The 12,865-nt window shown below is 39.7% G+C and overlaps 1 protein-coding gene across 2 annotated transcripts in view; it reads left to right on the forward strand.

The window, feature by feature from the left end:
• The window catches only part of SMIM19 (small integral membrane protein 19), a 45,498-nt gene that overhangs the window by 15,460 nt on the left and 17,173 nt on the right, over positions 1-12,865 (forward strand). The window contains exons 2-4 of one of the 2 annotated variants that reach the window (XM_069243889.1): positions 2,234-2,289; positions 2,536-2,673; positions 12,221-12,345. In XM_069243889.1, coding sequence (XP_069099990.1) covers positions 2,540-2,673; positions 12,221-12,345 — 259 coding nt within the window. In that variant the 5' untranslated portion in view covers positions 2,234-2,289; positions 2,536-2,539. The remainder of the gene's footprint in view (positions 1-2,233; positions 2,290-2,535; positions 2,674-12,220; positions 12,346-12,865) is intronic. The other variant, XM_069243890.1, reaches the window with a different exon arrangement.

A 12,865-nucleotide genomic window follows, 5' to 3' on the forward strand; every position in this document is an offset into this window, starting at 1 on the left:
ACTTCAAAAATAGCAGTGCTATGAATTTGTGTTTTGAGCATTAAATCACGTGTTGGAAGTTAGCTTTTAATCAGGAGTGAAAAGGTCTGTGAAATCGGCTTAGTGGGTGTTGTCAAAATTGTAGCAGACTTAACTATTGTTAACTAACTAATCTGGGAAGAGAAGTTTATGGAGTCCCCAGAAAATGAGCTGTCGTTAACCACTGATATGCATCCTGAAAGCTTTATGGTAGGAGCTATGCCTATTATTCCAATCAAACCTTATCACTTAATAACTGTAGTAAGGTAACCCATTGATATCCAACAGGAGAGGTAGGTCTTACAGTAATGAAAAAATAATGTAGGAGTTTGTCACTACAGCACATATAAAAGTACATGTCCTACCTTTTAATTATAATGCACCCTGCTCTGTAAACTGTTTAGGGCCTGCCCTAGGGAGATTTATATGTATTAGAAAGGAAGGTTTATTTTGTTAGATCCAGTTGGCAGTTTAGAACTGCACTACAGGATGCAGTGGCAGATCTGAGATGTTCTGGTTATTTTTGGTGGGTGGCAGAATGAGTGCTGCTGCCCACTAATGGCATATAATTTAAAGGTCCTTCTATACCTCTGGTATTATATACAGGGGTTTTAAAAGTAAATGAAATGTACCAGTCAACTGTAAGCCAATAGTGCTATGTTTTAAAGAGCGAGCACAAGCATTTTAGCACTGGTTAGGGGTCCACAGAGCCATAAAACCCCAAAAAAACTGGTTGAGAAAACAGGAGAGGATTATGCAAAAAGTCTTCAGTTTATCATCCAGCTTGTGATACCACTGTATAGCGCTATAATATGGCTATAATGTTTAGTGTGCATATTTCTACTAAAAGCAAATTCTCTTGGTAAGTAAAGTTATCCAAATTGATTTGGGCATACCATACTACTCCAATAGTTACAGGATTCAGTACCTTCCAAATTCTTTGCGGTAGGGAAATGTACACACAAGAATTTTTGTTGGTTGACTGAGGTCGGCTTGAGTGATATGTTTTGTCAGTTGGGAGATTCTAGCCTATTTGTGTCACATGGAGAGTCCTTAAGTAAGTTTGAGGGACGCGAGGCTGACGTAGTTCCATGTTTTCGTACTGTAAACTCAGTTTAGTTTCTTCGAATCGTTCCAGTCGGAACAGCGAGAGCAGATGTGATGGTAATGGAGCTATAGAGATGGCGTCTAAAAGTGCACAAGTAGAAAGTATTCCTGAGACAGCTTGTGTTTCGAAGTTAGGTTGTGTCATAAAACGTCCTATGAAATTCAGTCCAGCAGGTCTTCGAAATAAGCAAAAAAAATCTGATTTTGTATATATTTAAAATGCCTATATATCGGGATTCCAATATCTGTCTGTAAGTCACCAAATGCATGCAAGAGCTCTTTGGTTGTTAAGATCACCTTTAGAATTAAACCATTTTATACCGGAGAGTGTAGTTGGAGCCTTTAAACATATCTGGAAGAGCAGGCTTCTCCCATGACAATGTGTGCCTAGTATATTTTGGGTTTCCTGCTTGCACAGATGATATTCACTTTTGTCTTCTCCACTAGATTTATATTTACTATAGCATTCTTGTTTGTATGTCCTTGTTATTTTGAAACACGATCTTAAAAAGGCAATCTGAGCTCTTTTTGGATGAGGAAACACAAATGTAAAAAAAATACTGGTTAATATATTTTTTAGATTAAACAAAATCTTGCAGTATTATATTTTCCAGTATATTTTATAAATAGCACAGTTAAATACCATGCCTCATGTCGCACATTCCTTATTCTTTTTCTACTGTTCAGGTTTAATGATGGTAAGTCTTTCTAATGAAAGAACAAATTTCACCTTGTAACGGTACTCCTCAGCGGGTCTTAGTCAGTGGATTTATTCTCTGAGCTATTTTTCATGCAGACACTGTGGGCATGCACAATGTTGATTAATTCCAACCAGCTCTTTCTTTTAGTTTTTTCAAGTCTCCCTTGGAAAAATAGTGCATTACAAATGGTCAGCCATAGACCAGCTTCTCTTGTGGATGGCCAGTAGTTGGATAGGTTTCATCCTTTTTGGGAATCTTTCGTAAAATGTACTTGAAATACATTCAGATGTGCAAAGCTGTAAATGTGGCCAAACAAAGTTTTTGCAGAGTATTAAAACTTAATCTCTTCAATGTACAGAAGAAAATAAGCTTTCCAGATGATATTCCACCTCTCTCTATTCTTGTAGGGTCCTCTGTCTGAATAATTCTTGGTATAAAGAAATCTCAAGTTGACCCATGGCATGTAAGTTATTTATCCTGTCTTGTTTGTGTTCTTGTTCTTCAATAATTGTGTGTTTTCCTATTAATAATTCGGGTCTATAAAGATTATGGCTTCAGAGTAAAAGTGGATCTGATACTCTTCTCTCTTCTAACACAAGAGATTAACTTGATCTATCATCATTGTTGATTCTCTGACTTGATAATCATTGACTTTGTACCCAGTGCATTTTTCCCTATTGTTTTATGTATTTCTTTGTTCCACCCACAGAGCCATGGCAGGAGGTTACGGCACAATGGGAGATGATCAAATAATCGACTACTCTGTTCACGAAGCCTGGAATGAGGCGACCAACGTTTACCTGATTGTGATTCTGGTCAGCTTTGGCCTCTTCCTGTATGCTAGAAAGTGAGTGCACTTAAGAACTGTCCCTAACTCTCCAATCTCCACTCTGTAGGCAGTGTTAACTAAGCAAAGTGGCTAATGGGTGTGGAACGCCTACCAAATTCTAATGAGGAGGTGTCACATATTAGATAGGCATCAATGTGAGAACCCTTCACCATTTTTCATTGGGGGGGGAAGCTTTCAGGGTTGCAACAGAACATTCAATTGCTATGGCCTACGAAAACTGTATTGGTAGACCTCTTTCCTAAAGTGACAGGGCATTACTTTGCATAGTGGGAGAAAGTGCAGTTTACATGTGTCAAATTAATTAAATTAAATCACTGTACATGATTGAGTATTCTTTGCGCCTAGAATTACTTAGCTAATCATAATGTGTTTTAACATGCATTTCCGTTACAATCGCCTGCAAAAACATATAGAACTCCACAATGAGTGTATTTGTTTAATTTCCCTTACAAACAGCAACATGGCTAATTGTTTCCTTTACGTCGAGTTGAAATCATGGAAAATCATTGAATGTTGGGTTGGCCGTTTGAGGCTGTAGATTTTTATTTATTTTTAAAGATTTTTGTGTAGCTTTGTAGCAATACAAACATTAACTTATGGCAACTTTTCAGAGGCAGGCTGCTCTGTTGTAGTTTATGAAGAAGTGTGCAGGCTTCTCTCAGGCTAGCTACAGCTCCGAACTCTTTTCAGTGGCGACATTAAGGCAGGAACAGGGAGCGAAGAACCCCACACCCCCTTTATGTCAAAGGGGTGATTGTCATAGTAATTATGACTTATTTGTCAGTTAATTTTACGTCATTGAAGTTTGTACACAGGTGTAGGGTGCCAGAGCTAGCTTAGGTGCATTGGCAACATGCCCCTGTTCTGCCTTCCTACTTATCTCGTATCAGAGCATACAGAACCTCTCTGGAATGCACTTCTGAGTTCAAAGAAGACCTTTATTGTTGGTAATTCTTCCCCACCCACAAGTTCTTGAGAGACGAGTTAATAGCTTTCAAGCACACGTTCAAATGAGCAAAAGTAGTTGCAGCAATGAAAACAAAATATATCACAGTACGTCTCAGTTGCAATGTACACAGCAGATTATATATAAGAGATTCAATGCAAAGCATAAAAATAAAATTAATCACCGTGTGAGACCTATCTTCAGCTTCATCTTTCTGGGGTCTGCAAGTTGATGACTCCGGTCAACTGCGAGAAAGAGATTACCTACCCACACGGGAGACTGGCAACTGGTGCCTATTTCCAGCCTGAAGTCAAGCAGATTCGAATCTAAATCTCTTGAAGCCCTGAGTCATCCTTACAAAAGCGTGCCCCCTCCTCTCAGACTCGGGAAAACTACGCAAGCCTTTGGAGACTGTCCAGATCTCCTAGACTTCTCCTCTTCCCAAGTCTGAGCAGAAAGGAAAACACCAAATGTACTCTCTTATCAGGTCTAGTCTGGTGTGAAGAAAACAGCTTGGTTCATCTTGTGGAAAAACATAGCTTGGAAAAATACAGACATCTGCGATGTTTCAACTGCAATGTCTAACTCCACGTTAAAGCCAATAGGCAGCTAACCTAAATATCAAATGTAATGTCTAATGTCATGTCAAAGCCAATAGGCAGCTAAACTGAACAAAACATATAATGTGCTACTGGTGAACATTGAGCAACTAATATGTGCAGTGGTGAAACACAAAGTCATTGGTCAAACACAATTAATAGCATCACAGCCCCCCACCCCCAAAGTCAAATAGGAAGCTCTTCCTGGAGTCATTCTGAAGTCATCTGACTTCAGCAGATAATTACAGGAATAGCTCAGCTGAAGCCATCCAAAACCATCCTGAAGAATGTGTATAGGGTGAAACCTTTAAATGAAATTAATCTAGAGCCATCACACAAATTACTCCAGGATAGTGTTGCCAGTACTTGAATGTGATAATTATTTAACACTGCAGGATCAGGCCTCGAAAAATCGTAAAAAATGTTACTGGACCTGCAGGTCGAGTAACTTCAATAATCTACTCGACCTGTAATGTACTTGACCAATAAACTGGTCTCAAATTGTTTGATCCTAGGCAAATAGTTTAGAGTCTTCTTTTTCTTAATTCCCACATATGATTGCACCTTCAAATATGTGAGCTGAGCATGTCTGCAATACAAAAAACCTCTTTTGTTTGATTAAGTGGACTAAAGGTTGCTGCATGCATCACAAGAATCTAGCCCACATACCCATGAGGTCTAGCCCACTGTTTTGCTTTACTGCTGAACGAGCCAAAATGTACACACTGAAAAGAGTCAAAGAATCCCTGGAATGTGCTTCTTAGTATAAAAAAAGACATTTATTAAATCACTTCGCAAAGCTCATGTAGGAAGGTCAGTATAACCGAAAGTGCACCTTTTAAAATGTGCAACAATAAAGTGAGAACATGTACAAAGAATTTTCAATCTATAAACAGCAAATATATACATACAAAAATACAAATACCTATATTGACCTATATATTCATACACAATGCAAAGCAAATGATTAGTAAAAATTCATCACCATGGGGCACAGTTGCTTCATCTTTCTCCTGCCAGCAAGTCGTTGACCCCAGTTCAACTGCAACGAGAAAGAGAGATCTGCCCTCACGGGAAATATCAGGCATTCAGCGTCTCAATCCTGATTGAGGTCTCTGAATCTCCCACTGGCGACCTGGGTCTCTTATATACAAGCCAGGAAGGACATTTCTAGAAAACACCTCTCACTCCGTGAAAAGTGTTAAATGCTGGCTACTATAGGTCAGTTTTGAAAGAAATGCTGGAAATGGCCAAGTTCCCAAGGTGTCCCTCCCAGAACTAAACCATTCCCTGCTGTACCATAAACATCATTCTAGTACATCCTTATCTTGCTGACTGACTCCTGGATGTTATGTCGCAGCCCTTGGTGAGAAAGAACACTGACACACGCAGAATAGAAAACACGTTGCATAACATCTTTTGTATGGAAAAATACTTGCACCTTTAGTGTGGCGGTGAAGCTAAGGCTAAGCTGAATACAAAATGGAGCATAACTTGTGACTGCTAATGTGATGGTGGACAGTTAAGCCAAGTGCAAAGTGGCACGACATGGAGTCAGTTGTCAAAACACAAATATCACTACACCCACATAACCAAGGACTTCCATTAGTTTACTAACAACATTGCCATCAGGGCAGGAGTGTTTCTCAGTTTGTTTGAACACTCAATTTCTATAAATATAATTCTAAACCATGATGTGGTAACGTATTGTCATCTGCACACAGTAACTTTCCAAGAAATGTCCAAAACCCTCTCCACTAACTTGCAAGCTTACTTCTAAAACTATATAGTTTATTAATAACTTGTGAAAATTGGGTTTCAGAAAACATATCCTTTTCAGATCAACATGTAAAAGTATTCTGATTTGTTTTCATCCTGTTAAAATATTTTTTCATTACACAAAAATATAAAAAAGGGCTTTCACAACTACGGAAATATATTTTGAAATGTTTGCACAGTCGACTTAGTCATTTAAATGTTGTGTGTTAGGAAAAACCTGACACCCTATTTCCTTTATTTAACGTTCTAAGCAGCAGGTCACACAGTTCACCTTACAAAGTCCTGGAACTCTGCAGTCAGAAGGAAAAATAATTGTTAGAATAACTGACTTTTGGCCTCTGGCTGTGAACACAGAGCAAATTTGGCATAAGAACAAGATTTAAAGGTATCTTTTATTGCCTCTCTACTTTTCAACTGAACAGAACGCCCTGTCAGTGTCAACTCGCTATAAGGGACGAGTAAGTATTAAAAATAGCTTGACCTGATCAAATAAGACTCACCAGTGAGAATGGTTGAGTTGATTTTTTGAGTCCTGAGGATGGTAATCTGATTACTTTGTTTACTACTCCAGGATGATCCCCTGTTGACTTCAGGGTGAGGCTAGATTACTCTAGGATTATAATAGGGTGATACAGTACCAGGTTTCATTACTTTCGGATGGTCTTGGGATGACTTCAGGGTGAGGAGCTAATACACCAGGATGCCTTTGGGTTGATGTTTATTACTCAAGGATACTACCAGTGGTTTTAGAATGAAGTGTTTAATACTCCAAGATCATATTCTAATAACTCCTGGATGCTGCTATTTTAATCCACCATAATCTCATAAATAGTAGTGAGTAAACAATTTAGCAAAAATGTGAAAATTATACACTTGCCTTTTTAAAATCTGTCTGAAGAGTGAATCATAGCTGCAGAAAACCTGTTGAACTGCTTTTGCAGGAAAACTAGAAAAAAAGGATTATTCCTTTCCAAAGCATTGGAAATTCGCTTGTCAGGTTGCCTGTGCTACCATGCACTGCAAAATGGTTATAGAAAGCATGGGCTCTCCATTGTTACTGTGAAAGGGTTCCCAGTAGCCAACCAGGGGGATGTAAAAACAGACTAGTTATGCCCTTATTGGCAATAGCAGCCAATCATATCTGCTGAAACAGATGGGCTTTCAGCTGTTTTGCTCTTCTGATTGGTTTCTGGCAATGCATTCATAATAGCCCTGTCCCTGCCTGCTAATTGTACATGACAAGATGAACAGGCATGCAATCTCGAGGCGGCACATGAATCGCCCCAGAATTTAATTGGCCTTTCACACTTTTTCTGTGCATTATACATGAAGAGGACCCATGAAAAAGATCTTCTCCACTTACAAAGCCAAATTCACCCAGCCCTTCCGAAGAGGACTGTGGGGTGGGTTTTTGTCACGTTCCCTGATAGTTGTCAGGGAGAACAGATCCTTGGGGCCTGCGCACATTTCCAACATGTCCACCACTAGACAGCTCCAAAACTCCGATAGAAATATCACAGAGCCTGAGAGAGTCCAAGTGGGGGAAAAGGGGATTAGGTAGAGAACAGCTGGGAAGGAGACCTGTAGGAAGCAAAAGGTTAAACAACACAATATCAAGATATAATCATATTGACTTTCACTAGACTATGGTTCTCAGCATTCTCATACTGTAACCATGGATTACCTAAGAAGTGACTATAACCTAGACCTCAAGATATCTAGGTACCTGGAAAAAATCAAGAATGGGTTAATACAATGTTTCACATGAGCTTTTCATGAAATATCACATACTGTCTAGAATACAAGAACTTTCTAGAATAATGTATCAGAACAAACATTGTATTTTTACATGAGGACAAAGGCTATCTGAAAACATTCAACAGAAACGGTACTAGGAACTTAATATGCATAAACAAGGTTGCACTTTGAATTAAGCATCTTCACGGGAAATCCAAAAGCTCGGGATAAATGTGTGCACCTCCACAAACACAACACACCAAAGTTTTAATTGCCATAAAATGATCGCGCACACTGTAGTTGATCTGAACATCAAGTTTTACATGCGGGAAATGAATCGTGCACACTGCCGATTCGAACATGAATATGCAAATGCCATGAAATGATCGCGCAAGCTGTTGCCGATCTGAACATCCAGGTTTACATGCGGGAAATGAATCGCTCACTCTGAAAGTTTTACAAGTACGCACAAAACTCGAGAGTCTTTGAGAACGGGGTTGGGGGCCCAGCCCGACCTCCACCTTACCGCCCTGCTCAAGGATCACCAATACAATGCAGGGCAGGCCTGGAACGTCAAGGTAGGCCTCCGGAACAGGAGCTCAGGAAGTTGCTGCTGCTCTGCACCGGGACCTCTGAATAGTGAGCACGTGGAGCTGGGCTGGCTCCCTTATATAGAGTCAAGCCCAGCCCACAAACCACACCCAGTCATGCTGCAGGGAAAGCCCTAGGAAGGGACCACACCCAAACACACTCAGTAAGCCTGCAGTAATACCTTGCAAATGAACAGTTATTGCAAACCTCGTTAATTATGTTCTTCAAGGTTAAAGTCTGCAATGCAAAAGGTTAACAAACTGCATATAGACCCAATGCATGAATTATGCTCTTGCATGAAGGCTGGGTTTTTGCATTTTTGTCGGCCGTAGGGCACACACTGTCCTGATGTTGACAGTCACAAGAAGTGGTTTCTCTACCATGCAGATTTGCTAATGCTTTTTCACTTGTATAAGATTCCTACAGAAGATTCAGATCATCATCAACCTGGTGACATCTTTTAATTGCATAAATGAGCTGCATGTGGAGACCCTGCTTTTCTGCCAACTCTCAATGCAATTCACTGCACACCCATAGCGAGATACACTCTGCATGGTCCACATGAACCTTGCTAGGGTCCATCTTTCATACTAATAAAACTCCAAATATACTTCCAGAACAGCAACTTCAGCTATAGATTGGCACCTCACAGGGGTGTGGAATTTATTAAAATATCTACTTGTCCATGGGACACGTTGCTTGTTAAATCTACTTGTCCTCTAAAAAAATCTACTTGTCCCTTTGGTGCCATGTAGGGCGGTGACACATTCTGGCAGCAATCTCATTATATATGATCTATGATTATGCCAGGGCTACTATTTTAGGGATTGAATACTTGAAATTTTGATCCCTACTACAGCAGTTTCCTTAATTTGCCATTTTTCATCAGATCTATATACTGGGGCTGGAGGAAGCAGTTAGCAATAGTTCTAGGGCTGGAATGCCTTTGAGTCTGCAAACCTACTAGCTTGAATGTTTTAAGGATTTTCACCAGCTCTTCCTTTATTTACTCCTGACAATGGCAGAAGTAGAAGTTCTTCCAGGGTTGGGAAAAAAGTGGTTGGAGGGAAAGTGAACTTGTAAACGCTCAATCGATTTTCACATGAGCACATCTACACATGCATATTTGCTTGTGCTAAAATACAGTTCACAAATATTTTGTAGGAGTACGATTACCTGGTCTACGTCTGTAAGTTCTTGTGAATTCATGAAAGCCACTAATTCAAAAACATATCATGGGTGGGTTTTTGTGACTTTGTTTAAGATTGGGACCTCTAATTAGGTCTGGCGTTAACAAAGACATTTTGTTTTTATAAAACGTCTTTTTCTCTCTCTCTTTATTGGCTGGCTTTACTGTGACTGATCCCATTCTGCTCTTACACAAAGAGCATATTGGCACACAAAGTAGTTTTGTTCAGTGCCAGGAACTGCGGTAGCACTCAGTGGCATAATGAAACTGGATGGATCACCCTGCAAAGAACCTGGAGGCCAATCCCCTGCGCCCTCCAGACTCACCCAGGGTAAATGAAGTGCCGAGAGTGCCTTCCTGGAGGGGGGGCTGCGGGGCCTTTGATACGCCACTGGCGTCAATATGTGCTTTTTGTGACCAAAAACATTTTTTGCCAGTGTTTGTTACAGTGGTGAGGGCCTGGCAACTCCCACATCAATAAGGTGTTACAAAAGCCATGTCAAAACAAGTCACATATTGACAAAACCAGCAGACTAAAAAACTAAAATCAGATTGGTTGCCTTTGCCAGTGCTTGCTTATTTTCATGCTTCCCACAATCTTGTTGAAAAGGGTTACACTGATTTTCCATTATGTATGTTGTTTGGAAATACTAGCATGCATCAATGCATTTTACTTAATGATGCTTCAAAGAAAGAGCACCTAAAATTTGATAGCAGGGAAATGTTTTTTTTCCTACTTGCATTTTGTTCCTGAACATTTTATTTTGAAAGCATCAAATCATCACTCTTGCTTACAAGCTTCTACAGACATTTGCATTTGATTGGAGAGCATTGTATGAGCATTATACTTAGCCTCATATTGTTAAACTTTTCAAACGGGTGTACACTTTTTTTTCTTTTTTTTACTGGAACCACTGTCAGTAGTGCAGTGTGACCATAAAAAAAGTTCGAACAGCATTAACATATGGACACATACTACCTCAACTGCAGACAGTTCCCTTGTCTGTAAACTGGCAGCCAAAGGGTTTGTGCTGCAAGGGGTTGGGCCTACTTGTCCCAAGGACAAAATAAACATGAAAACATGTCGCCTTTGACCCCAAACAATATGTCCCGGGCGTCGGGCGATAGGAATTCCACATCCCTGCATAAGAAGCCTGGCTTTCAGCTTGTTCTACTCAGGAGCTGTGGCCAGGGTGTTTGTGTATTCTTAGTGTGTGTTGTAACTGCAAATACCCTGTAAAACTGGGACTTAAAGTGTGAAGTCTGTCTAAAGCTTGGAAAAGGACCTCCTCTGCGTGCCACACCAGACATTTCTCCCACTTCTGATATACTGATCCGATCCTATTTGCTAAATCCTTCTAGATGTGCAGTGTCCTAGCCAGCAGCCCTACCATAAGGGGGGTCTTCGGTATGACCTTACGATACTGAGCACGGACTGCCATGCAAAGGACACCACCCATGTAATCTCAGGCAGCAGCAGAGGAACCAGTGAACCGTACAGCATACCTAGAATCATATCATCACTGATACGGGCTGCTTCCAGGTGAAAGGCTGGATAGATCTGACCACCCCACTCAACCAGACATTCACCACCAAAATCTTGGAAACCCAATAATATAAGTGAATATTTTGAAGTATTTAACTAGAGGCGGACAGAATGTTTCTTACAGAATAGAAATTGATGCTTCTCCTTCAAAATCGCCTTTGTAGTATAGTGCTGATTTAGATTGTCATTTGTTTAACCCTACTGTTGTCCTGATTTCCAGGTTTCTTTAATTATGGTTGTGACCATTTAACAGACAGACAGGGTCCTGCCATGAAGGTTTGCACTTTACCCTGCCGTGTTCCCAACTGCAGGAACCAGAAGGCTAATGAAAGCACCAGGTGCCCTTCCACAATAGTGTGCTTTTCTTTTCTTCGTGAGCCCCTAAATTGTAGAACGAGCAGGTCTGAGGTGCATCCTGATATCATGTCATGATGCTTTATTATATTATTTTCTGGGCTTAAACGTTTTCACCAAGAGGACCTCAAAGTTCCTGCCTTAGAGATGTGCTCTGTGTTCATCTTTCATCCCAAATACAGGAACCCAGAGTGAAGAGGATAGCAGGCTAACTCCCCCATACAGCTAATTTTCTTCATCTTTCTAATGTCTACCAAATCGTACCCTATGCTGATTTTAATATCCATGTACGCCACTTAGTGATACACTTTGTTTTGTATACTGAATTCTGTAAATTATGAATAAACGCTGAGTAGAGGAATGCTTGTGAATTCAATCTTCAAATGGTTGTTAGATGTTTGTCCTTACACAAAGCTTAAAAAATGTAAGTGATAAATTGGAGCCTGACTTGGGAAAACAGGAATTCAGCATATCACTTAAACTCATATTGGGCTTCAGTAGGAAAATAGTGAGCAGTTGCTGGCTGATAAAAGTACCCCTGTTTCATACTCGCTACATTGCCCTCCATTAATGGTTCTTAATGGACCAAACCGTTTTTATTTTTTTCCTTTAATAATCTCGCCTCTATGGATTCACGATTTCTTCTCATCTTGTAGAATTACATTACTGTTTGGAAGGCCCCTTTATGTTTTCCTGCATTCTATAGGATACATTGCAGATATGTAAAATCAAATTATTTGAGTAAGTAGAAAAGAATTTGGAAAGTATATTTCTCATATCTAGTTATGGCATCTTTGTTTCAGAAATAAAAGGAAAATTATGCGGATATTTACTCTTCCTCCAGCCTTTGAAACTGTGTCTGAACCGAACTTTTATGATGATTTGAAAAAAATACGTCTTCGTCAGCAGCTGGAAATGTATTACATTGGTAAGTTGTTAACATGCTGCTCCAGGTCCATTATTAAAGCATTATAGTTGTATGTATTGTTTACTCATGATGTTTTCTATGTGTTATTGTTAAAAGTGCTTTTTGGGAAATGCTGATAGTCTATGGTATCTAGGTTTTTATTTTTTGTGTGTTGAACTAGCTACCATTTCTGATCTGTACCGGCAGGCTCGCCGCTAAACGTTTTGTTTGTCTGTTGGCGGAACTATGGCACTCCCCTTGTATAGTTGAGTCCCCCACTTTATTTGTCCCATTGTGTGTCTGATCCTTTATTCGGTATATACCTTTTGTGTAGTTTTCTGGCTCAAAAATATCAGTCTAGAATTATCAGCACTTTTTAATGATTTAGCCACAAGACAGCTGTGATCATAATTATTGATTTATTCCCAAAATACAAACTGGAATAGAAAAAGGGAATTTGTTTGGCTTCAAAATGGAGTTTTATATTTTTTTGTGAAAAAAAATAATTTTGTCACAAATCCTGATATTAGAATTGTTTTTC

This window comes from Pleurodeles waltl, chromosome 7 (genome assembly GCF_031143425.1).
Source record: "Pleurodeles waltl isolate 20211129_DDA chromosome 7, aPleWal1.hap1.20221129, whole genome shotgun sequence".
NCBI lineage: Eukaryota > Metazoa > Chordata > Amphibia > Caudata > Salamandridae > Pleurodeles > Pleurodeles waltl.